Source organism: Peromyscus eremicus, chromosome 2, assembly GCF_949786415.1.
Source record: "Peromyscus eremicus chromosome 2, PerEre_H2_v1, whole genome shotgun sequence".
Classification (NCBI taxonomy): Eukaryota; Metazoa; Chordata; class Mammalia; order Rodentia; family Cricetidae; genus Peromyscus; species Peromyscus eremicus.
The window spans coordinates 129,443,662-129,471,482 of record NC_081417.1 but is presented as its reverse complement, the minus strand read 5'-3'; the positions used below and the strand labels follow the sequence as shown (position 1 = coordinate 129,471,482).

Genomic DNA, 27,821 nt, shown 5'->3' with positions numbered 1-27,821 from the left:
ATTCACTTGACTCACTATCACCCAACTCCGCTCTTTGTTCAGAGCTGCTTCCTGGAAGCCAAGGAGGAGAAAACGGGTCGGGCTCCACAGCTCTCGGGAAGCTCTCCAGGTGCTTATGCAGCACACATTCAGGAGACTGACGTAAAATATAAAGGCTCTCAAGATGTGTGTACTGCCTGGCTCGGTACTCAAAGGTGCCTGCTCTGAGCAGACACAGGCTGGTTTGGTTTTGATTTTTAGGACCTCTAGCCTGGCCTGAGCTCTCTATGTAGTTGAGAATGATCTTCAGCTTCTGATCCTCCTGCTTCTATCCAGTGCTGGGGATCAAATCTTTATGCATGCTAAGCAAGCACCCTACCAACTAAGCTATATCCTTAACCCAGATAGAAGCTTTCTAAGGATTAACTGTATCAAATACTGAACTATGTTTTGATTAAAAGTTAAATCTAGAATAGAGATCCTCATATTTCTAGGCTCTGTAGTAACTTTTTTTTTCTTCTTTTTTTAAAGATTTATTTATTTATTATGTATACAATGTTCTGCCTGCATGTATGTCTGCAGGTCAGAAAAGGGCGCCAGATCTCATTATAGAGGGTTGTGAGCCACCATGCGGTTGCTGGGAATTGAACTCAGGACCTCTGGAAGAGCAGTCAGTGCTCTTAACCTCTGAGCCATCTCTCCAGCCCCCAGTAGTAACTTTTTTAACCCTGTGTTTCTCAAGAGTTATGAAAATAAAGTCTTCGTACCTTTGATGTGAGGTCCCGATGGAAAATGCCTTTGAAGTGAAGGTAGCTGAGGCCCACTGCTATGTCATATGCCAGTTTCACTCTCACAGTCCAGGGCAAATACAAGTCACTGTCCAGCAGCTGTTCCAGGTTCCCAGAGTTGATATACTGCAAAACAGAAGGAAGGCCCCGCTACTATTTATCAGAACTGTTTAGACCGGTGGTAAAAGCATGGAAGAGCAAACACCTAGAAACTACATTTGTTCTTTCATTTTTCAAGGATTTACTTTGTTGTTTTCTGCCTTTTTGCTAAGATCAAATATAAAGATTTATTTTTATGTGTATGAATGTTTACATGTATGTATGTATGTATGTATGTTTATCATGCATTCCTGATGTTCACAGAGGCCAGAAGAGGGTGTCAGATGCTCTGGAACTGGAGTTAGAGATGGCTGTAAGCCACCACATGGGTGCTTGGAACTGAACTTAGATCCTCTGCAAGAACAGCAAGTGCTCAGACAGAACCATCATTTCAGCCATTTGTCTTGAGATAGTGTGTTGGGATAATCTTTTTGTACATTATGTGAAGATGTGTCTCTGTCCTTCCTCACCTGCCTAAGGCACCTTCTGGTTGGTTTAATAAAGGGCTGAACGGCCAATAGCTAGGCAGGAGCGGATAGGTGGGACTTCCAGGCAGAGATAGGATCTGGGAAAAAATCTGAGGAGCAGGGAATTCACCAGTAAGATGTGGAAGAACTCAGACTCACTGTACTAAGGAAAAGTAATGAGCCACATGACAGAACACAGGTTAATGATGTAAATAATAAAAATTTAGCTAATAAGATACAAGCCTTAGAATTTAAGTTTTAAGAGCTAGTTGGGAACAAGCCTAAGCTAAGGCCAAGCTTTCATAATAAAATGTCTCAGTGTCATTATCTGGAAGTTGGCAGTCCAAAGAAAGACCTGTTACAGTAGTGTTTCATGTGGCACAGGCTAACCTCAAACTCACTGTGTAGCCAGGGATGACTTTGAACTTATCCTCCCTGCCTCCACCTCTCAAGTGCTGGGATTACAGGCATGTACTATCATGCCTGGATCTCCTCTAAATTTTTCTTAAAAACTGTTTGTTTGTTTGAGACTATGTAGTCTTAGCTGTCCTGGAACTCAGTTTGTAGAGCAGGCTGTCTTTGAACTCATAGAGAGCCACCTGCCTCTGCCTCCTGGGTGCTGGGATTAAAAGTGTGTGCCACCATAGGGAAGATAGTTATGTGTATGTGTGTGAGTATGTGTCTAATGTCAGATGTGCCAGTCACTTGAGGAATCCAGAAGAGTGTCAGATCACCTGCAGTTGGAGTCCCAAGTGTCTGTGAGCTGCCTCACACGGGTACTTGGAACTGAACTTGTTCAGTGCTCTTAACTGCTAAGCCAGCTCCTCAGTCCTACCAAACACCTTTTTAAAAAGTCATTTTATGGCCAGGCGTGGTAGCATACACCTTTAATCCCAGCACTTGGGAGGCAGAGGCAGGTAGATCTCTGTCTGTTTGAGGCCAGCCTATTCTGCAGATCAAGTTCCAGGGTAGTCAGGGCTACACAGAGAAACTCTGTCTCAAAAACAAAACAAACCAAAACAAAAACCAAAAAACAAAAACCAAAAATGCCAGGCATGGTACCTCATGGCTGTAACCCCAGCATCGACAAGGCAGAAGCAGGAAGATTACCATGAGTTTAAGGTCAGCCTGGCCTACATAATGAGCCCTATACCTAAAACGAAGTGAGACTTTGTCTTAAAAAAGAAAAAAGGAAAGAAAAAAAGTAAAGAATTAGGAACTGAGTCTAGCAGGAGACTAAATCTTAGGAAGTAACAATCGAGCTGGGGTGATTACTGATGCCAAGCAATAGAGGAAGTAGCCTGGGGATAACACACAGGTAAGGACCTGGACTCCTTAGGAAAGGTAAAGTTCAAAGGAAAAGACAAAGACAAATTGAATAAGAAAGCATGGTAGCACATGCCGTAATTCCAGTGTTCAGGAAGTAAATTCAAGAGGATCAAGAGTTTGAGTCTAACCTGAGCTACAGAAGACCCCCCACACACACACACACACACACCGGCCACACACACAATATCCCACAGCTGGGTTTGGTGGCACATGCCTTTAAGTCCAGCACTCAGGAGGCAGAAGCAGGTGGATCTCTCTGGTCTACATAATGAGTTCCAGGCCACCCAGGCCTACATAGTGAAACCCTGTCTCTAAACAAACAAAACAAAAACCTCAAACAAAAAACAAACAAATAAAAAACAACCATACCAGAATATCATCATAGAAGCTAAAAGAAGAGAATAGTCAAAAAAAAAAACCAAATGACCAACAGTAACAAAGTGCTATATACACCAAATAAGATGTGCTTGAAAAAAAAATGTCCATTTGCAACTCGGACACTAGGATGTTATTGGCAGCCATGCCAGAGCAGTTCAGTGGTTAAGACCAGAGTTAGGCAAAGTGAGTTGAATAGGAGGAAACAGGGCTGTGGAAGAACTAAAGAATGCATTCTTCCAAGAAATCTGCTGTTCTCCATTATAAACACAATCTTGAAGCATTGCTTTGTGAGGTTTTTGCCATTTTGTTTATTTGGAACCAGTCTTACTATTTAACCCAGGCTGGCTTTGGACTCAGGATCCTCCTTCCCCAACTTCCCAAATGCTGTAGTACATGTATATGCCATCACACCCCACTTTGTGTTTATTTTTAATGAAAAAAAAAAAAAGATTCATGTGTATGGATGTTTTGCCTGTATGCATGCATGTGCATCACTTGTGTGCCTGGTACCCTTAGAGATCAGAAGAGGATGTTGGAGCTCCTAGAACTGGAGTTATCGATGGTTGTGAGCCACCATGTAAGTAGTGGGGGCTGAATCTGGGCTCTCTGCAAAAACAAATGCTCTTAACTTCTGAACCAACTCTCCAGTCTCCTGTGATAATTTTGTTGTTGTTGTTGTTTACTTTTCAAGACAAGGTTTCTCTATGAATCCCTGGCTGTTCTAGAACTCAGTTTGTAGACCAGGCTGGCCTCAAACTCACGTAAATCCGCTTGCCTTTGCCTCCTGAGTGCTAGGACTAAAGGTGTGTGCCACCATGCCAGGGATGATTTCTTAAGACTGCAGAAGTAGCTGAGTGTGGTGGTACATGCCTTTAATCCCACCACCTGGGAGGCAGATCTCTGAGTTTCAGGCCAGACAGTACTACATAGTGAGACGTTGTCTAAGAAAAGAAAAGAAAAAAAAGGAAGCGCAAAGTATACATATATACACATATATATATCACAATAACATTATTTTTTCAGTGAATATTTATATAGTGTTTTATATATTAGACCAAACACTTCTAAAAATTGTATATACATTATCTCATTTAATCTACACAGCAGTCCTACAAGATAAGTGTACTATGGGCTGAGTACCCCTTGTCTAAAATGTTTAGGACCAAAGGTGTTTCTAATTTTGTCTAGAAGTCCAATGTGCTATCCATTGCACTACAGAGCCAGGTAAGTTTTTCTAATTTTGGAACATGTACATAGATTTATCTGCGTTACTCTCATATTACAAAAGACATTCAAGCCGGGCGGTGGTGGCGCACGCCTTTAATCCCAGCACTCGGGAGGCAGAGCCAGGCGGATCTCTGTGAGTTCGAGGCCAGCCTGGTCTCCAAAGCGAGTTCCAAGAAAGGCGCAAAGCTACACAGAGAAACCCTGCCTTGAAAAACAAAAACAAAAACAAAACAAAACAAAAAAAACAAAAACAAAACAAAACAAAAAAACAACAAAAGACATTCTAAGGTTATTCAATTATTAAGGGCAGAATCAGGCAGACAATACAGTCTGGTTTCAGAGTACATCTTTTTACAACTACATTTATTATACAAGGAGTTAGAGGTCACAGCATTTGCGTGAGATAGCTCCATGCAGAACAGGAACTCAAAAGTGAATTTACTCAACCCTTTCAAGATACATTATCTCCCTCCTCTTTCCAAGAGAGAAAAAGGAACAAATTCTACAAGTATAACAGTACACTTTTTTAGACTATGATACTGAATTTACAAAGGACTAGAGGACCTAATGGTATAATGAGCAAGAGATTTGAATTGAATTCTAGTCAATTATTCCTTCTAAGAACCATTTAATCTTGAAAAAAATCAATAAGGTTAGCTGTCCTTCAGTTTTCCCATCTACCAAGTAGGTATACCTGATCCGTCTAATTCACAATCTTTTTGTTTGATGTTGTTTTAAATGAGAATATAATTTAAAAAAAAAAAAAAAAACCATGGATGTGCTCAGAAAGAACATGGTAATAGAATAGAAGAATCAGAATAAACCAGTTGGGGGCAGCACCACACAGCACATCAGATCCCTGTATGAAGCAGAGCAGGTTCGGTGAAGCTGAGCATGTTCGGTAACACAGAGAGAATAGCTGGACACACCTCCTGACTCTCAAAAGGAAAGCCTGTTCGCCTGCTTAATCTTGCTTTGTAATCCACCTTGGACATCTTACAACAGTGGAATCATGAGCACAATGACTTCTTCTCACTCTAGGGGACTCTGCCCAAGTTCACATAGAGGGGCCATTGCTGAAAAGAAATTGAACTTGTAAACTCCAAGCTATAGGGAGCAATGCAGCTAACATCTGACAATGTAGGCAAATTTCCTTAGTTTTGAGAGTCAAAACATCTAAAGAAATAGTTTGCTTCTTTGACACGGTGACAGCGAGACATGGAAGGCCGTCTTACATTGCTGAATGTCAGGCAAAAGGAACGAAGACTGCATTTTCTGAAGTCCTAGTGATGCTTGGACTCTTAGTTTTGGCTCAGAGTGACACATACATATTTACAAATATGTATCAAAGCCCAAGAAAGCCAGAGTGTGGTGGCTCACATCTATTGTAGTACTTGGGAGGTTAAGGCAAGGTTCAAGGCCAGCCTGGACTACACAGGAAGTTCAAGGTTAGCCTAGGCTACATAAAAGGATCCAGTTTAAACAGAAAGGGAGGGGTGGAGGGAAGAACTAAATCCATAGACTTATCTAGAAGGTGGAGAGCAAAGAAAAGATGAGAAAAGAGGAGGATTCATAGTGACTAACAGACTCTGGCTTTCCTAGGCAGGATGGAAAAGTAGAAACCAGGTCCAGAGAGGGAAACCAAACAATTTTTTGTGAACAACAATCCATTTCTCTTGCCTAATGCTGGAGAATATATTGGTGGGGCTGATAAGCCTCTGGGCCCTCAAAACCCACAACTTCTCCATGTCTCAAGACCCATGCATGCATGTATGAAGAAAGGAAGTTTGAGATCTGCCAACAAGGAAGATTTCGAGGTTGCTAAACACTGTGTGCCCCATTAGTGGGAACATTCACTTCCCCATAGGCAACTCTGGATGCAGACTCAGCTGTGCAGCCTCTGAACAAATCCCTCTGCAGAAAAGCTGAGAGAAGAGCAGCTGTATTGGCATGCTCAGCTTTGCTGGATGGGAATCACAGATGCTGTGTGTTCAGTTTTTATAGACGATCCCCTTGGGTTGTCCTACAGAATAAGCCAACACCGAAACATATTTAAATACCTTATAGAAATTTTAACATTTAAATTTTAATTTTTTTTTTGAGGCAGGATTTCTCCAGTCTAGGCTGGCCTCAAACTTGCCAGGTAGCTGAAGATGAATTTTTGTTTTGTTTTCTTTTTTGAGACCTATCTCTGGCTCCCAAGTGCTGGGATTAAAGGCATGTGCCACCACCGCCCAGCTAATTTTGAACTCCTGATCTTCCTGCCTTACCTCTCAAGTGGGAATTATAGGTACTTTAGTACCTGTTACATGATACATATACCAATTTTACCTATACCAAAAACTGCTTCTTCTCATAGTCTAATGAAATATTATTAACAGCTTCTTTCATTTAATCTTTTTATTAAAAGAAAGTACACACATGTTGTTAAATGTTAACTGTCTCCATATTCATATAGAGACACAATGTAATTTTGGAGTCTTTTTTTTTGAGATGGTGTCTCATGTAGCCCAGGCTGGCTGTAAAACTACTATGTAGTAAGGCTATTCTTGAACTCCTGATTTTCCTGCTTCTACCCCAGAAATGCTAGGATTACAGGCATGCACCATCATGCCCAGGCTTTCACTTAATTTGTGTTTTATATTTGACTTCACTATACCTTTCCCTAAGGTATGTGTTATATGATACATGTTAACTACGAAATATAATGTAAATAAGCCTTTATTACTAAAGTGTAAGAAAACATATACTAACATTCTTAAAAATTCACCACAAGTGGGTCATCAAGATGGCTCAGCAGTGAACTGATTGCAATCCAAGTCTGACAACCTAAGTTCGATCCCTGGAACCCACATAGGTAGAAGGAGAGAACAGACTACACAGTTGTCCTCTGACTTACATACATCATACATATAAACACAGTCTTTTTTTTTTTTTTTTTTTGGTGTTTCAAGACAGGGTTTCTGTGTGTAATTTTGGTGCCTGTCCTGGATCTCGCTCTATAGACCAGGCTGGCCTCGAACTCACAGAGATCCGCCTGGCTCTGCCTCCCGAGTGCTGGGATTAAAGGCATGTACCACCTCCACCCAGTTTAAACATAATAATTGAAAATTGAAAATCACCACACACACATTTAAGTGGATAATCAGCTTGCCATTTAAGATTAATTCTGATGGGCATGATTATACTCGCCAGTAATCCCAGCATTTGGAAGGCAGAGGCAGGCGGATCTCTGGGAGTCCAAGGCCAGCTTGATCTACACAGTGAGTTCCAGGACAGCCAGAGCTACATAGTGAGACCTTGTCTATAAAAATAAACAAACAAGCTGGGCGGTGGTGGCACACGCCTTTAATGTCAGCACTTGGGAGGCAGAGCTGAGGCCAGCCTGGTACACAGAGGGAGTTCCAGAACAGGCACCAAAACAACACAGAGAAACCCTGTCTCAAAAAAACAAAAACAAAAACAAAAACAAAAATTAAAAAACAAACAAACAAAAACCTAATACCCAATGTAATACTATTAAGGGAATTGTCTTTACGTGCTTGAATAACAAGGGTAGAATCCTGTAAGTTCAAAGCCAGCCTGGTCTACAAATTCCAGGCCAGCCAAAAGCTACATAGTGAAACCCTGTCTCAAAAACAAAACCAAAAAAACCTATGTCTGTCTGTCTGTCTGTCTGTCTGTCTTTCTAGCTATACCACACCACTCTGGAAGGTGAGGTTGGAGGATCATTTGAACCTATTAATTCAAAACCATCCTTGGCATTATAGCAATACCCTTTCTCAAAAGAACAAAATGAAAGGTCAGGGTGCAGTAATATACACCTTTAATCCCAGCACCAAGGAGCAGAGGCAGGCAGTGTTTGTGAGTTCCAGACCAGCTAGGGCTACATATTGAGACTCTATCTCAAAAATAAATAAATAAATAAAAATAAATAATCTGATCTTTTTTTTTTTTGGTCTTGTTTTTGTCTTTTTTTTTTTTAATTTTTAATTATGTGTATGCATATGTATCCATTTTTGTGAAAATGAGTTCAGGTGCCCCTGAAGGCCACAAGAAGGCACACCACCACTACCTGGCCCTCTTTCAGACTCTTGAACAGTTAGTTTCTACTTTCCAACAAATATACCCATCTGGCCAGAACCTGAAGCACTTACTTAAGGGAGGTAAATGTTGCCAACTGTCTGGCAGAGGTCTCTTACTGCATTCTAAGTAGCAGGACTATGCTGAGAAAGTCTATGCATTCTATCCATTTTTATACAAATGCTAAAAATCTTTTAAGTGAAAACACTTCAGACAGGCGGCTAGTCTCTTCCCTTAGTTCACAGTTCAGTCCAGATCACATCTAGTAGGGATGGTAGCCCAGGCTAACCCTGAACAAACATGCAATCTTTATGCCCCTCCCAAGCATTGGAACTACAGCACATGCCTCACCAAGATAATCTACCTGAAATGCCAATCTAAGCCCACTCCCACATTAAATTATTCAATGATCTTCTATTATTCTTGGACTAAAACTCAAAATCCCAGCAGATGGGAAGTAGAGACAAGGCTCAGCAGCTAGGAACACTGATTGTTCTTCCTGAGGACCCAGTTCCAGTGCCAGTATAGTAGTTTAAAATTGGCTGTAACTCCAGGTCTAAGGGATCTCATCTGGCCTCTGCAGGCACCAGGAAAACACATGGTGCATAGACATATATGCACACAAAACACTCACACACATTTAAAAACAGCTCTTGGGAGACAGAAGCAGGGGGATCTGGAATTCAGGACTAGCTTTGGCTATATATCAAACTCAAGGCTACATGAGACCCTGTCTCAAGAAAACAAACAAAAACCCATACAACTCACAATTCTGTGTATAGTTTATAAAGCCTTTCACTCTTGCATATTAACCAATTAACCTACACATTTACCCACTCTTTACATGAAATACGCTTCCCTGCCCCACACCCATCTAACACTCACTAACTGTTGAGGTTTGGTTCCATTTCAGGATATCCCATAGGCAGAGCAGGGAATAAGAAAGACATCTAATGCAAAAGGACCACAAAGTAACAAAGCACAGAGACTAGACTAGATTCTTTTGTTCTTTGTAAGTGGGGAAGAGATGAACCTAGAATTAAGATGGAACTAAAAGTTAAATTTAGTATAGCAAGAAAACCCACATATACCACACAGTTAGAAAGCCTAAAATTGAATCGCATTTTATGTATGGGTGTTCTGTCTCCACATATGTATGTGCACATGTATGAAGTGCCTTCAGAGGAGGGCATTAGATTCTCTGGAACTTGAGTTACAAATGGTTCGGAGCCACCATGTGGGTGCTGGGAATCGAACCTAGGTCCTCCAGAAGCGCAGCCAGTGCTCTTAAGTGCTAAACCATCCCTCCACTTTCTGCATTGAATTTCTATAAGTGTGCCATCCTAAGTGAGTTATGTAATTTCTTTAATACATATCTATAAAATAGAAATAATAGCCATATCTAACATATAGAATTGCTATGAACATTCAAGGACATACATACAACGTGAAAGTTCCTAATAGACTTTGTTCTTGGTTTGTTTGGTTTTGGGAGATGAATCCAGGTTTGTGCTCATGGCAAGTACTCTACTTATTATAATTGTTACTATACTTATTATTCATCTAGAAGTTCTGGTATTCTAAGATGAAGCATTTTGGGCAGAGAATGTAGGTCAGATGGTAGAGTGCTTGCTTGCTTGACATGCCTGAAACCTAGGACAGCATTAAAAAGGCATGGTGAACACCTTTAATCCCAACATTCAGGAGGCAGAGGCAAGCAGATGTCTGTGAATTCGAGGCCAGCCTGGTCTACAAAGTGAGTTCCAGGACAGTTAGGGCTGTTACAAAGAGAAACCCTGTCTCAAAAACAAATGAACAAACAAACAAATAAATAAATAAAGCCAAGCATGGTGGTACATGTGTATGACCTCTTGAGGTGGAAGCAGGAGGATCTGAAGTTCAAGATCATCCTCAGCTACATAGTATGAAGTCTGTCTGGGATACATAAGAATCTGTCTCCAAATAAATAAATAAAGCAACTACAGTTAATTTAGCAGACTATGGGAGCTGCTAAACGTTTACAGGTAATGCTATAATGTGATCTGATGGAAGTTGAACTATGTTCCCTAAAAAGACAAGTTTAAGGCTAGCAAGATGTCCCAGTAGGTAAAAAGTACTTGCTAAATTCCAGTCCAATGACCCAAGCTTGATCACTAGAACCCATAGTGGATTCTAGTGTTGTAGGCAATCCCAAAAGCTATCTTCTTATCTCCATACATTAGACAAGGCTTTCTCTCTCACACAAATAAGAAAATAAAAATTTAAAAGATAAGTTCAAATCCAAAACCCCAGCATCTACCCCTTATGACCTTACTTAGAAATGGGGTCTTTGCATATGTAATCAAGGTAAAATGAGGGTGAATGGGAGAAAGGTGGACCCTTACTCCAGTATTACTATACTTTTTTAAAAAAATTTTTTATTAAGAAATTTCCTATTCATTTTACACACCAACCACAGATCCCTCTCTCCTCCCTCCTCCCCCCCCCCCCCGATAAATCTTTTTTTTTAAAGGAATTATTTATTTACTATGTATACAATGTTCTGCCTGTACACCAGGAGCGGGCAGAGAGGGCACCAGATCTCATTATAGATGATTGTAAGCCACCATGTGGTTGCTGGGAATTGAACTCAGGACCTCTGGAAGAGCAGCCAGAGCTCTTAACCTCTGAGTCACCTCTCCAGCCTGTATTAGTATACTTAGAAAGAAGAAGCACAGACACAGAGAAAATGTTACATGTTATTAAAGACAGAAATTAGGGTGACAGACCTACAAGCCAAAGAATACTGAGGATTGCCACCACCCACCAGAATGAAGGAAGAACAAAGAAGGACCCCTCAACAACCCTGAGAGGGAAAATAATCACCCTGCCAGCACTTTGATTTGGCCCTCTACCCCTCAGAGTTGTGTTATACATCACTCACACTGTAGGGTTTGTTAGGGCAGTCCTAGGAAACTAATACATGATCCAGATCATTTGGGACTAGGTATGGTGTGTCCCAGGCCTGTAACCCTAGCACTAAGGGGGCTCAGACAGGAGGAGTGTGAATTCAAGCCCAGCCAGGAGAGATTGCTCAGCAGGTTTTACTTGTCATCCAGTCTGATGAATTAAGTTTGATCCCTGGGACCCACATGCTAGAAAGAGAACTGACTCCTACAAGGTGTCCTATCACCTCTGTACTCATGCTGTGGTATTTGTGTGTGCTTACACACACACACACACACACACACACACACACACACACACTAAATGTAATTTTAAAAAAATTTAAGGTGTATGTGTACACATATACAAGTAAATAAATATAGGGGCTGGAGAGATGACTCGCTTAAGAGCACTGGCTGCTCTTCCAGAGGTCCTGAGTTCAATTCCCAGCAACCACATGGTGGCTCACAACCATTGTAATGAGATCTGGTGCCCAATTCTGGCCTGCAGACACACATGCAGGCAGAACACTGTATATACAATTAATTAATTAATTTTTGAAATGCTTTAAAAAATAATTCTATCACTGGGCAGCAGTGGTGCATGCCTTTAATCTCAGCACTTGGGAGGCAGAGGCAGGCGGATCTCTGAGAGAGGCCAGCCTGGTCTACAGGACCTGGTCTTCCAAGACAGTCAGGACTATACAGAGAAACCCTGTCTTAAACAAAACAAAACAAAACAAAATTCTATTAGAGTAACAGTTGCTGTGAAGATTGCCAACACAGTGATAATATTCTTTTTATTTAGGGACAGTGCCAAATGAGACTGGTTTTTTTTTTTTTTTTTTTTTTTTTTTTTTTTTTGGTTTTTCGAGACAGGGTTTCTCTGTGTAGCTTTGCGCCTCTCCTGGAACTCACTTGGTAGCCCAGGCTGGCCTCGAACTCACAGAGATCCGCCTGGCTCTGCCTCCCGAGTGCTGGGATTAAAGGCGTGCGCCACCACCGCCCGGCCAAATGAGACCGTTAATGGTAATGCACAATGCCTTAGGGCTTGAGGGTATTTTCTAGGGATCTCACAATGAAACTATTACCTTTTGTTTGCAATGAAAATGTTAATACATGGATTCGGGGTGGCTTGGGAGAGAGGGCTCGGGGTGGGAGGAGGGAGGAGGGGGGATCTGGGAGTGGTATGTAGAGTGACAAGAAAATTTCTTAATAAAGAAAAATGAAAAAAAAAACCATTTAGTCATAATAACCTCCTGAAACAAAGGCATGATTGCAAGGAGGTCCTAATGAGGTAGTCAAACCACAGGCGGTCACAACAACCTTTTGAAACAAAGGTAGGGTTGCAAGATGGTTATAACAACTTTTTCAAACAAAGACATGGTTGCCGTTTTCTGGAACAGGCAGCACAGAACCATTTATAGTTAAGGTTACAGGTGGGGCATAGTCTAATCCTTGAGAAACAGAGGTTTAATCATAAACAGGAATGAGCGTAGTTTGTCTTTACTATAAGATGGCTTTTAAGCCTAAGATGGAGGCAGGCTGGTTCATCAAAAGCGTCCTAAATTCTCAAGCCACCCCTATGATCTCATCAACTGAAATTCTATCCAATGCATCTCAAGATTCACCCTACGAGCGAATTTCAATTCCTTAGCAACTCTTTGAGGATGTAACTTCAGAGCCCACCAAAATGGCATATATGGCTATTGTAAATACAATGAAGTGCGAGTCTCTAAACCTTTCTTTCTCCATCTCTCTATTAACCCCCATGTTTAAAGTCTATGCTATAAATCTTTTCATAAACTCCAGTTTTGCTGAAATCCTTTCTGTAGTGAAGTCAAGAATCCTGAGTGGACATCTCTGAAAAAGAAGTCAGCCTGTACCCCACTACTACTGACAGTAGACATGTAGAACCAAGAAAAGAGTCAACGGCAACTCAGAATCTCCAAATTGAGATGTTCGGAGCAGCAATGGGATGAGATCCCAAGATCTTATCTAACTTACTGTGTCATCAGTAAGTTAGAAATCGGTATCCATGTCAAAGAGCCAAATCCAGGCCTGTTGGACTCCTGCTCTTTGGATGGGCCTTCTAAAGAGAGGGGCCTGGGTGCCGGCCTACTTTTCACTACAGTCTAACAATGCTTTTGTGCTGGTCACTGGATGCTTGTTGGTCTGCTCTAAGCACAAAGGCTAGCAGACATCCCATCCCGCTGGCTTGCTTTAAAGAAGAAAAGAAAGCTTTGTTACTGGCCTGGGTAATTCCAGGACAGGCGCCCCAGGAGCACCCTGTGGGAGGCTTATGCTCCATAGGAGCCTCCTGTTCTCAGCTAGAGGATCCACAGCCAGTGTGAGAGCATACATCTGCACATCCGCTGAGGCCTGTTTTCCTCTGTACAACCTCCCCTCCAAGAGACTCATCAGAGCCTGCTTGAGAGGAATCAAGAAAAAGGGGACATTAGTTCTGGCTACAAAATAGCTTTTACTAACCCACAATACATGCAGAATATTTAAATATTTCATTTGCTCTGCTTTCTCATATGCCTTTATTCCCCCATGCAATTTTTATTCACCCTTCAAGCCCAGCTGGGGCCTTTATTTTGGGAAGCATTTCCTGATACCTCATCTCTTACTTAGTGTTACTTCTATATCCTGAATGTATTTCTTTTTTTTTTTTTTTTTTTCAGAGCTGAGGACCGAACCCACGCCTTGCAAGCAAGCGCTCTACCACTGAGCTAAATCCCCAACCCCTCCTGAATGTGTTTCTACTCCTAATCACAGTGAAAATCTGGTGGTAGGGACCAAGTGTTTCTGAACATTCTAATCTGGTATTCTAGGAAATAAACAATAATTTTTTTAAATTTTGTTTTTGAAATAGGGCTTTGTTTTACAGCCCTGGGCTCATTTGGAATGCACTACATACCCAGGCTTGGCTGTGGTGCTATTATCAAAGTTGTTAGGGTCAGTGCCTAGGCCCCAGTAGCTACCAGGAACAACCTAGGATTGGTTACCAGTCCTCAATAGGCCAATAAAACAATGAAAAGCCAAGAAAAGAGACTTCTTCAAAGTGGCCATGCTGGGAAGAGGAGCCGAGAGATTCCATGACTCCTACACTTCACCCCCACCTCCACCTCCCCACTCCAGCCTCCTCAAGTCCATCTTCTGGTCCTAATATGACATTTAGGTTTAAAATGAAGGCAGAAGGTCTGCATAACTAAACAGTCCTGGTCAAGGCATGGTTGCACCCATCACTAACCCACAATGTCTCTCAGCTCCAGTCTCTACTGCAATGTGGTTAAGAAGTTGTCAGAACTGTGTAAACTCTCCTGGGAAACAAGTTCCTCAAGCAGAAGCACAGGATTTCTGCCATTTCCTTCTCACAGCATGAAATTCTTGGGGGCCCATTGTCTTAATAGTCTTAAAGCCATAGGGAGGGGCATGAGTGTCTCTCATTAGAATAGCTTTGCTACTAACAGGACAATTATATCCTTTAGCTGCAGGTTCTCAAGAACTAAGATTACAGTTATGAGCCTCCTTGCCTGTATAAATTCAACAATAAACTGTTGAATGAAAACAATGAAATGCACTTAAATAATGGAAGCAGGGGAGAGTACTCAGTTCTTAAGAACACTAATTGCTCTCTTCCAGAGGACTTATTTGGTCCCAGCACCAATGCCAGGTGAGTCACAACGGCCTATAACTCGAACTCCACGGATCCAATGCCTTCTTCTGGGTTCTGTGGGTACCCTAACACACATGGCATACATAAACACAGACACATGAATAACAATTTAGAAATAAACAAATGGGCTGTCAGTATCTATAACACCACTACCACTCCCAAGACCATCAGTGAAGCGGGTAGCAAGACTTAAGAACCAGAAATCCACAAGGACTGGACAGTGTCTTTGGACATAACAGGAGTGCTGTGCTCGTGAGTTCACAGAAACTGTGGTTACCTGCAAGACCTGGTCCAGATCAAGCCAGTTAACATTTTAACATGGAGAGAGGAAGGGCTGGTGAGCTTCCACTCCTGACTGAAGAGCTACTGAAGGTGGGTGGCTTCTAGGGTGAGGAACAGGCAGTTTACTTTGAAGGGTGTGGCCCCTGGCAGGTCTATACTTAAGTAATGGTTCAATACCTAGAATTATATGGTTATTAAAAATTATTAAAAATTGTACATATTACCCAAGAATTATGTCATGAGCCTTCTCTGGTTAGGGTGTTCTTTTCCCCAAGGGTGTCTTAGTGCCATGATCAAAAATCTCTATTACCATTTGGAATGAGAGAAACCATTCCACATATGCCTTTGCATTTCTGCCATCTTTCCAGTCTCCCCACTGAGAGAAAGCCCTTCCACCCAAGTAAGTGAACAGCACTTCCTCTATGGCTTCCATGTGCTTCACATCCGGACCTCACCTGCAGATCTAGTTCCCCACTTGGCCAGGAGCATCTGCATGTGGTAACTGTTTCTTTCTCTGTTGACATTTCTTTTATAATATTCTAGAGACTATAGAGCTTGTTGAATTCAATATAAACTCAAATTTTGTTATTTGTCTTTTAATAATGCAGATTTTGTCAAATCCAATAAAAAGGTCAATGGATGGTCTAAAAAAAAGACATGAGATTGGAAGGAGTGGGGAAATGGGGAGAGAATCTGGAAGGAGCTAGGAGGAGTGAGGAGTAACTATAATCCAAATACACTGTATGAAATCTTCAAAGAGTTAAAAAAATTAATTAAACTAATTGAAGCAGACTTAAAGTTTCTTCTCTTATTGGATCCCACCCCCCCCCCCAATCCAGTGATTAGTATGTCATTTAAGAGCTAGAGGGGAGTTGGAGCTCAGTGGTATAGTTTTGCTTAGCATGCTCTCGGTTCAATCCTCAATTATGAATAAAATTACCAGGAATTTAAGATAAAAATGGAACCAGTGGATGGTTCAGGAGGTAAAAGGATTTGCTACCAAGGTGGATGACCTGAGTTTGATCCTCAGGAAAAATGTGGTAGAAGGAGGGAACACTGGCCCCATCGACACATATTCACACACAAATAACCTTGTGAATGAAAACCCCTGAAAGGAGTCTGTGGCTGCAGACATCATTGGGCTGATTAGAATTTCAGTACTCTGAAACTGGGCAGTGGTGTTTCACGCCTTTAATCTCAGCACTGGGGAGGCAGAGGCAAATGGATCTCCAAATTCAAGGCCCATAACAGCTAGGGCTATGTATCTTAAAACAAAACAAACAAAAAACTAACTGAACAAAGCAAAAAAAAAAAAAAAAAAAAAATCACATAAGCCACATTTGCCATAAGTAAATGTCAAAATGTATTTGTAGAAACGTATTTGTCCATTTTGCAAGTAGAAGTTTAAGTGAGAGAAACAAACTATTGGTGCAGAGGGATGGCTCATCAACTGAAAGTATGGGGTCTCTTCCGAGGATGAGGGTTCAGTCCCCCACTGGTAACTCCAGTCCCAGGGGACCCAACACCCTACCACAGGCTACCTACCACAGGCACCAGGCATGCATGTGGTGCACAGACATAAGTAAAGGTTTATTTTTGCTTATGTGTATGTATGTATGTCTATATGAGTGTATGTCACATATGTGCAAGTGTCTGCAGAAGCCAGAAGGGGAGTTATAAACTGCTCAAGAAAAGTAAGTGCCCTTAACAGCTGAGCCATCTCTCCATCCCCTCACACTACTTTTTAGATTCCCCTCCCCACACATAGAGGCTAATTCAGCTTTCCACAGAACTTGGTCTACATTACACAGCTATGAATATATCTTAAATATATACTATGGGCCTAGCTGCACTGGGTATTATTATAGGTCCTTCATTAAAGAACCTAGGACTGGACACAGCTTAGAAAGTAGAAGAGATGACATTAAGACATTCTAAGGCCTATAAGTCAGGGAATAGAAGACAGCAAAAAAGCCCACCTAATAAAGGAGGGATCATATTCTGAAATGATTATACATGGTCTAGAATGCTAAACAAACTTCAAGCAGAATCACTTAATTATCAGTTATACAAGATGAAGATAATTTGGGTAGGCCAAAATGAAGTCAAGAAAAAATAGAAAGCTGGGCATAGTAACTCATATCTTTCCTCCCAGCTCTAAGGAGGCAGAGGCAGGTGAATCTTTGAGTTACAGACCAGTCTGGTTTACACAGTGAGTTCCGGGACAGACAGAGCTACATAGGGAGACCCTGTGTCAAAACAACAAAGACAAAAATAAGTAAATAATACAGGCAGGAAAACTTGCTACGAAATATTAGGGACTCAAGCATAGACTAAGATCACAGAGGTTAAAATGGAAAGAAATGTAAACAGACCGACAGAAGACAAGAGCACAACAGGACTGGGAAATGAGAAAAAGTCAGAATGGATTCTACACTTTCGTCTGGTGTCCCCAACCGTCTCTTTTTTCAGACAGACTCTTGCTATGTAATTCTAACTGGCCCGAATTTGCTGTTGATCACACTGGTCTGGAATTCATAGATACACCTGCCCCTGCCTCCTGGGTGCTGAGACTAAAGGCTTGCATTACCACACCTGTCTGAAAGAGGAAGGGTTCCAATAAGAAACAGGTGTTTGCTACCCTGCCCACCTTAACTAAGTTGTCCTTTTTTATCCTAAACCCAAGTCTAGCAAAGTGCCTATCCCACAGTAGACTCACTCAGTGAGTTTATGTGACCAATGACATCTTCTTTCCTTGTAGTTTTGTTACTGTCATGGTGGCACTTTGTTTGTTTTGTTGGTACTGGGGTGAATCTAGGGTCTGTACCCCTGAATCCCAGGCCTCCCCTAATAGGTTGTCATTTGTGCTCACCATCAATAGTCCTTTAGGGATCTCTAAATCAAAGAGGCTATTTTTGGGGGGTGTTTTTGTTTTTTTGTTTTTGTTTTTCAAAACAGTGTTTCTCTGTGTAACCTCCCTGGCTGTCTTGGAACTCTCTGTAGACCAGGCTAGCCTCAAACTCACAGAGATCCACCTGCCTCTGCCTCCCAAGTGCTACGACTAAAGGCATGCCCACCACCACCTGGCCTCAAAGAGGCTATTATAATCAGTATTCTTAGTAGTCTTCTTTACCATGGGTCACAAGAGCCTTCCCCAGAACTGCCCCACACTTCAAAGACACCTGTGCTTCTGCTGCCAAAGTTAACCTAACACAGGACAACCTGGCAGCCTTGCATCCAACTCAAGGCAAAATAGGACAGAGGAATACTTTGTACTAGGCCATACAAAACAAGGGAAGTAAGAAACAACCGGCAATATCACAGTACACCAAGACACTGGAATCGGGGTCTAGCTGCTCATTTTCGTAAATAATGCATGAGTTAGGTCACTGAACCCATAGAGTTTCCTTTCACCTTACGCTCAAAGATTATAGAAGACTTCCAGTAAGTCAGACAAAGCCAGCTTAGAAGCAACACACACCAATCCATACAAACAAAAATTTCCCAAATTAACTACCCTACCAGACCAAACTCTTACCTACTCTTGTTTCCACCTCCCACGTGCTGGGACTATAGGTGGAAGCCACCATGCCCAGCTAACCTTTAAAGAATGTGTAGGTCCACTTCTCAGAAAAAAAATACACAGAAAATCTGTCTAGATCTGGCTGCTAGTTATGAGCATATTCATTTGGAAAAATTTAGTGACCAGTACATTCCATATATGTGCATCTTGTTACATTATAATTCAGTGAAAAGCTCTTCAAAATTTAACATCAATGAAAATATAAGAAAAACAATGGCACACCAGAATTCAAAGGAGAGACTTGTCACTGTGAGAAATACAAGTTTCAATAGTTAGCATGCATTACACAATTATTATATGCAAGGCACTGTGCAAAATGAGCGTTTTCTATTTCATACTCTCAGTGTCCTAGTGAGGTCATCCATTTTATTACTGTTTTATTGTTTTTTTGTTTTTGTTTTTCAAAACAGTGTTTCTCTGTGTAACCTCCCTGGCTGTCTTGGAACTCTCTGTAGACCAGGCTAGCCTCAAACTCACAGAGATCCACCTGCCTCTGCCTCCCAAGTGCTACGACTAAAGGCATGCCCACCACCACCTGGCCTCAAAGAGGCTATTATAATCAGTATTCTTAGTAGTCTTCTTTACCATGGGTCACAAGAGCCTTCCCCAGAACTGCCCCACACTTCAAAGACACCTGTGCTTCTGCTGCCAAAGTTAACCTAACACAGGACAACCTGGCAGCCTTGCATCCAACTCAAGGCAAAATAGGACAGAGGAATACTTTGTACTAGGCCATACAAAACAAGGGAAGTAAGAAACAACCGGCAATATCACAGTACACCAAGACACTGGAATCGGGGTCTAGCTGCTCATTTTCGTAAATAATGCATGAGTTTGATTACTCCCTCCTCCTTGAAACTCCTTTTCCATCTAGACCAAGAGCTTTTCTTCCTCCCTCACCATCCACCCCTCAGTCTTTCCTCCCTGCCTGCTAAGCTAAAACACTCCAGAGCTTGGTTCCTTTTCTCTTCTCTGTGCTCCTTACTGCAGAAACTATTGGTATCTCCATTTAACACAGGAAAATACAGAGGCTCAAATAGATTCAGACCTGGGCAATCAAAATGTCAAAAGTTGTGTTCTTGACTTTCTCAGCATTCCTTCCATCCTTCTGGCCACGTAAGAAACAAAACATTCTATATTCTTTTTTCTTTTGAGATGGGTCTCACTATGTAGTCCTGGCTGGCCTGGAACTCACTATGTAGACCAGGCCTGTCTCTGCCTCCTGAGTGCTGGGATTGGCCTGACCTTGTACATTCTAGCCTTCAGTAACTGAGAAAAGGACATACCTAGGGCACATGGGACTTTCTTTCTTAAGGTATTAGAACGATTATCAGGCACCAAGTCAACAGGAAGCCATTACTCCTGCAGATTCCAAAGTTTCTTCACTTTACACTTTGGTAATTGCTTCTTGATGAGGAATGTGAAACTATTCTATAACAAAGACTGTCAGACCTAGATGTTTGGGAGACTTTTTAAGTTTGTTTTTGAGACAGAGCTCTTTAGGTAGTCCTGGCTATCCTGGAACTCCATATGTAAACCAGGCTAGCCGTGAACTCACAGAGATCCACCTGTGTGCCTCTGCCTCCCAAGTGCTGAGATTAAAGGTACACCTAGGAGAAAAAAATTCTTAAATTATTTGGTATTGGGAGGAAGGCACGTGCTGTTGCACGCATATGGGTCAGAGAACAACCTTTGTTGAGTTGTTCTCTTTAAGTGAACTTTTAATAGTACAGACAGGGTAGAGGCAGTAGATTTCTCAGCACGTAGAGGGACTTGCCGCCGAGCCTTGATGACCTCAGTTCAATCTCCAGAACCAATGTAAAAAGAACTGACTCCCACAAGTTGTACACACACACACACACACACACACACACACACACACACACACACAGAGAGAGAGAGAGAGAGAGAGAGAGAGAGAGAGAGAGAGAGAGAGAGAGAGAGAGATTCAGTCCCTGGAATCCATTTAAAGATGGAAGGAAAGAAGTGACTCCACAAAGTTGTCCTCTGAGCCATAGTGTACACACACACACACACAATAAAAAGGAAAAAAAAAAGATTAGGCCAGTGAGATGGCTCAGTGGTTAAAGGTGCTTGTCACCTTGCCTAACAATCTGAGTTGGATTTCCCCAAACCCACACAGTATAAAGAGGGAACTAACCCCTGAAAATTGTTCTCTGAATTACACCTGAAGTTGTGGCCCACATGAGGACACAGACACACAGACAGACAGACAGACACATACACACACAAATGAATAATACAATACAAAAATTAAAATTACTGGAAAGAGCCTTTAATCCTAGCACTCAGGAAGTAGGCAGGATCTCTATGAGTTCAAGGCCAGCCTGAACTCATAGGAGAGAGAGTTCCAGGACAGCCAGGGCTGTTACACGGAGAAACCCTGTTTGTGGGGGGGACTTATTTTGGGGCTGGATAGATGGCTCAGTGGTTTAGGGCAGTGGCTGCTCTTCCAGAAGTCCTGAGTTCAATTCCCAGTACCCACATGGCAGCTCACAACTGTCTATGATAGGATCAGATGGCTTCTTCTGGTGTACATGCAGACAAAGCACCCATATACATAAAATACATAAATAAATCTTTAAAAGAATACTGGAAAAGAAAAATACAGATGTGGGTCCTGGTGTGGTGGTATGGGGCTGCACGTTCAGGAAACCGAGGCAGAGGAAATTTCAGTTCAAGACCAGCTGAGGCTACACAGCAAGACCTATCTTAACAAAGAACATATATGGGACCTGTCCAGAGAGGTTCAACCTAGACTCCAGGAATCTGTTCCCAAGAACTCAAGCATTTTCTGCAGCTACTAACATGGCACCTGAATTCAAGAAGTCTTTATTAGAGAGAGAGATGCTCTGTCCTCCAAGCTGACCACATCACAATGCCCCCACCCATTTTAATTACTGGCTCCAAAAAGTATGAAGAAGGATCAGGAAACCAGAGCAGTTGATTCCAGATCACAAAACCACTTTCCAGTGGTCTCGGAATTTGTTATCAGGAAAGGGCTTGCAGTCACCTGGAAGGGAGAAATCCAGAAAACAAGAACCAACTTCACACTGGGACACTCACGTTCTCAGGCTGCTCACCAAATATTATGAGGGAATACAAGAGCATAGGAGCTAAGGCTACTGTCCCAAGGCAACAGACAAACACACTGGCATTTTGGTGTAACTATAATGGCATGTGCATTTTACCTACATACACAAGTAAAATAGATCACAGATGCTGAAACAAAGGCAAAGAAGTGTACTCCAGCACACTATGGAAGTCGTACCTCTGTAAGTGCATGCAACTGTCCTTGATGTACACACACACCCATGAACCTGAAAAACAAAACAGATATTTTTTCAAACAAAATGAACAAGATAAGAATAAAATCCCAAAATTCCATATGGAAAAACTAGTTGAGTTACCCAGGCATAGGAGACAATGCAACACTTGTGAGGTACCTGTACTATTTCAGTCTTGAATACAATGCTAAACTGAGGCCAGCAAGATGGCTCAGCATATAAAGACACTTGCCACCAAGCACAATGACCTAAATTCAACCCCTAGGATTTACATGATGTTAAGAGAGAACCAATTCTTGCTGGGTATCTGTGCTAGCTAGTCTTACGTCCACTTTACACAAGCTAGAGTTATATGAAAGGAGAGAACCTTAGTTGAGAAAATGTCCCTATAAGATCTGGCTGTAAGGCATTTTCTTAATTAGTGGAGATGGGGAAGGGCCAGCCCATTGTTGGTGGTGCCATCCATGGGCTGATGCTAGTCCTGGGTTCTATAAGAAAGCAGGCTGAGCAATCCAGTAAGCAGCACTCCTCCGTGGCCTCTGTATCAATTCCTGCCTTGTTTGAGTTCCTGTCCTGGCTTCCAACAATGATGGACTACAATGCAAAGTATAAGCCAAGTAAACCCCTTCCTTTCCAGGATGCTTTTTGGTTATGGTGTTTCCTCACAGCAGTAGAAACCCTAAATAAGATAGTATCCTCTGACCTCCACATACCATGGCATGTGTACACTGTCTGTCTCATAAATGTAATTTATGTAATTAAAAGTTTTAAAGATGCCTAACTGATAAATTTCATTAACTGTCTGCTGGTAGCATACTAGAAGTAAAAAGGCAATGATACAATGGTGAAGAGGGAGGCTAGCAAGCCTTTAAAACAGCATGGGAGGGCTGGGGCTGTAGCTCAGTGGTATAACACTCACCTAGATTCCCTTTCACAGAATTGCCAAAATAAAACAAAATGAGACAAACAAAATAATAAAATAGGAAACCTTCACTTAAGAGTGGCTTGGCATGCCGGGCGGTGGTGGCGCACGCCTTTAATCCCAGCACTCGGGAGGCAGAGCCAGGCGGATCTCTGTGAGTTCGAGGCCAGCCTGGTCTCCAAAGTGAGTTCCAGGAAAGGCACAAAGCTACACAGAGAAACCCTGTCTCGAAAAACCAAAAAAAAAAAAAAAAGTGGCTTGACGGGTTGGGGATTTAGCTCAGTGGTAGAGCACTTGCCTAGCAAGCGCAAGGCCCTGGATTCGGTCCTCAGCTGCGGGGGGTGGTGGGGTGGGGGGTGGTGGTGGTGGTGGTAAATAAATAAATAAATACCAGAAAAATGTTTGGGAAAAAAAAAAGGAGTGGCTTGGCAATTTTTTTTTTTTTTTTTTTTAAATTTTGGTTTTTCGAGACAGAGTTTCTAGAACTCAATTTGTAGACCAGTCTGGCCTCAAATTCACATAGATCTGCCTGCCTCTGCCTCCCAAGTGCTGGCATTAAATGTATGTGCTACCACCTTTGGTTGTCTTGGCAATTCTTTTTTTTTTTTTTTCTTTTTTGTTTTTGTTTTTCAAGACAGGGTTTTTCTGTGTAGCTTTGCGCCTTTTCCTGGAACTCACTTGGTAGCCCAGTTTGGCCTTGAACTCACAGAGATCCGCCTGGCTCTGCCTCCCAAGTGCTGGGGTTAAAGGCGTGCGCCACCACCGCCCGGCTAAAAATAAATTTTTAACAAAATAAATAGGGCTGGGGATTTAGCTCAGTGGTAGAGTGCTTGCCTAGCAAGCCCAAGGCCCTGGGTTCGATCCTCAGCTCAAAAAAAAAAAAAAAAAGAAAAAGAAAAAAAGGGCTAGAGTTATAAATAACTGGGCTCAGAAGTTAAGAGCACTTGCTGCTCTTCCAAAGGACTTGGGTTCAAATCCCAACACCCACATAGCGGCTCACAGCCATCTGTAACTCCAATCCCAGGGATCCAATGCCCTCTTCTGGACACACACACACACACACACACACACACACACACACACACACCGTGCACACAGGTAAAACACTCATACACATAAAATAAAACTAAAAATTAAAGAGCTAGAGAATTGGCCCAGTAGTTAAGAGCACTTGTTACTCTTGCAGAGGACCTGGGTTTTGTTCCCAGCACCCATATAGTGGCTCACAACCATCTGTAACTCAAGTTCAGGAAGGTCTAACACCTTATTTATGACTTCTAGGGGAACCAGGCATGCATGTGGTACACATACATACACACATGCTGGCAAAACACATATACATATAAAATAGATAAAAATTAAACAAAATAAAAATTAAAACAAATAAATAATCCAAAGATATAGGGATGAACAAAACCCAGCCCCTTTCCTTACTGAGCTTCTGGTTACTGGAAGCTTTACAACAGGACCTGATTACAGTCCAAATTCCTCAACGTGTTACTCAAAGGTCTGAAAGCTGGGCATGGTAGCATGTACCTACAACCTCAGCCCTTGGGAGGTGGACTCAGAGGACAACAGTTCAAGGTTATTCTCAGGTCCACTGAAAGTTTAAGACCAGCCTTGACAACATGAGCTTCTGTCTCCAAAGACCAAAAAACAGAAACTAGTAAACAAACAAAAAAGTACAAAAGGTCTGAATGTTCCGGCTCAGCCTCGTATCTCCTATCACATCCACCTGCATTCTCTTTATTGTAGTTATATAACTTGCCACTCCTTCACATGTTCAGAGTTCTCAAACTTTTACATTGTTGCTTGAATAAGTATTTCTTTTTTTTTTTTTTTTTTTTGGTTTTTCGAGACAGGGTTTCTCTGTGTAGCTTTGCGCCTTTCCTGGGACTCACTTGGTAGCCCAGGCTGGCCTCGAACTCACAGAGATCCGCCTGGCTCTGCCTCCCTAGTGCTGGGACTAAAGGCGTGCGCCACCACCGCCCGGCTTGAATAAGTATTTCTAAAACCTGTTTTTCAGAAATTCTACCAACCCTTAAAAACTCAGTTAAGAACTAAAAACATCTACAAACAAACCAGGAGTGGTGGCACATTCAGTCAGGATGTGGAAGCAGGAGAATCTCTTTGAGTGGTGTGCTAGAGCATGGCCACATATTACATCATTAAATTCCGTGAATTGGTTGAACCTTGGGGCACTAGCCTGAAATCTCAGCTACTCAGAAAGCTGAGGCAAGAGGATTGTAAATTCAATGAACAGAGTTATTTGAAGGCCATCCTAGACAACTTACTGAGATTAGGTCTCAAAATAAAATTAAGAGAGAAATGTTGGGGCTTCAGAGATACTCAGCACTTAAGAGCATGAGCTGCTTCTCCAGAGGTTCCAGGGTTCATTTCCCAACCCCATAGGACCGTCCGTAACTCTAATCCCAGGGGATCCGAGGCCACTCTCTGGACTCTATGGGCACTGTGTGCACATGATGCAAAGACATACATATAAGTAAAACACCCATACACAATAAATTTCTTTTTAAAAGCGGGCTGGGGATGCAGTCTGGTATGTAAGGTCCTAGTTTCAATCCCCAGTGCTCCCCTCCACACACACAATCTAAACTGCCTTTCCAAGCTGGCTATTATATCTATTCAGAGATGTAATTCCAACTATTTTTTTTTAATTACCTTCTCTACACACACACACACACACACACACACACACACACACACACACACACACACGTCTGTTTTGGAGCCTCTATTGAAGAACTTGCAGGCTCTGCCTTCTACTTCATGTTTTATATATACCTAGCTCTTTTACTATGTCACAAGGTTCTCTGGGTCAGGGATCCTGTAAGTGGACAAGAATGTCCACTTCTTCATGAGGCTGCTTCACTTTTCCTTCTGCTGTAGACATTTCCAGTTTTCACCACACTTGGTCATCACCATGGTACATGGACAGACTGTGCCATACTCATGCCTATCCCAAAACAACTAACATCACCCTCTAAGCTTTCTCCATCCATCAGCAGATGCAAAGACCCAGTAGAGAAATCTGAGGTTTTGTCCTAGTAGAAAAGGAGTACTTCCACCCAACCTTACCACACCAGGACAGGAATAAGAAACACACCTTTAAGACTAGGAGATCGGGGTTGGGGATTTAGCTCAGTGGTAGAGCGCTTGCCTAGCAAGCACAAGGCCCTGGGTTTGATCCTCAGCTCAAAAAAAAAAAAAAGGGGGGGGGCTGGAGAGATGGCTCAGAGGTTAAGAGCACTGACTGTTCTTCCAGAGGACCTGAATTCAATTCCCAGCAACCACATGGTGGCTCACAACCATCTGTAACAAGATCTGGTGCCCTCTTCTGGCCTGTAGTCATACATGCAGACAAAACACTGTATACATAATAAATAAATCTTTTAAAAAAAAAAAAGATTAGAAGATCTCGTTCACTACAGTAATTAACCCAACCTAGACCAGTAGCCTGGTTCATTGTTAGTGTTCAGTAAATAATTACCAAATTTAATTAAAATTTAAAATTCTTATTCCAAGACAAGACCTTTCCTAGGCCCTATAAGCCTCCAGTAGGGGAAGGGACCAAGATCATCTGTTAGAGTTATTGCAGGAAAATTAAAACTTTTATGTAAAAAAAAGAGAAATTTAGCTTTAATAGTATTTTAACAATTGTTTTATGTGTAAGTATGTGTGCCTACATGTTATATGTGTGCACCATATGTATGCAGGAGCCTGTAGAGGTCAAAAGCAGGTGTTGAATCCCTGGAACTGGAATTAGAGACAGCTGTGAACTTCCATGTGAGCTCACCAAAGCCAGGTCTTCTACAGGAGCAGCAAGCACTCTTAACCACTGAGTCACCTCTCCAGCCCAAGCTTTACTAATATTTAATCATGAATTAATAGTAGCACAGGGGAATATGCTCAAAAATGTTTTCCTAATGAGATAATGTAGTAGATGACTAATAGCCCCCAAGAGATATGCAAACTCTAATCCCCAGAAACTATAAATGATGTAAAGCAAGGGGAATGAATGTTACAGACAGAATTAAAACTGCATGCCAGGCATGGTGGTGCTTGCCTATAATCTCAATATGTAAAAGGCAAAAGCAGCAAGATCATGACATTCAAGACCAGCCTGGGCTGAACATAAAGAAACTTTTTTCTCCAAGGAAAAAAAAGTTGAAATTTGGGGGTGGTTAACATTCCTACTCAATTTACTTTAAAACAAGAAATGGACTAGGAATATGATCTCAACAGTAGAGTTAGTTCTAGGTTCAATACCCAGTAGAAAGAAACAGGTGGAGGAGATGAGGAGGGTTGCCCTAAATTTACAAGGTGGTCCTTCTAAATACAGTTCTCAGAGAAGGAAAATACAAACACAAGAATCATTGTCACAATGATATAATGTAGAGGGGGGAAATATGATCAAAATATATTATATACATGTATGAAACTGTCAATGACTAAATAAAGCTATTTTTAAAAAAGCAAAAAGAGAATGGTACAACATGAAAAGGTTTCAACCTGACATGCTATTTTTTTATTTTAAAAAGTTTAATTTTTTTATGCTCTGCATATGGGTGTTTTGCCTACATCTAGGTCTGTGTACCACAAGTGTGCATGATGCCCACAGAAGCCAGAAGAGGGCATCAGATGCACTAGCACTGGAGTTACAATCGTAAGCCTTCTTGATGGGAATTGGACTCTGGTCTTCTGCAAGAGCACCAAGTGCTCTTAACTCCTGAGCCATCTCTCCAGCCC

General features: G+C 41.9%; 1 protein-coding gene across 2 annotated transcripts in view; it reads right to left on the bottom strand.

Moving 5' to 3' along the window:
- Positions 1-27,821, bottom strand: part of Tesk2 (testis associated actin remodelling kinase 2) — a 104,287-nt gene that overhangs the window by 11,713 nt on the left and 64,753 nt on the right. For both annotated transcript variants that reach the window (XM_059254804.1, XM_059254805.1), the window contains exons 4-5: positions 22,114-22,162; positions 747-893 (exon numbers count right to left, since the gene is read on the bottom strand). In XM_059254804.1, coding sequence (XP_059110787.1) covers positions 747-893; positions 22,114-22,162 — 196 coding nt within the window. The remainder of the gene's footprint in view (positions 1-746; positions 894-22,113; positions 22,163-27,821) is intronic.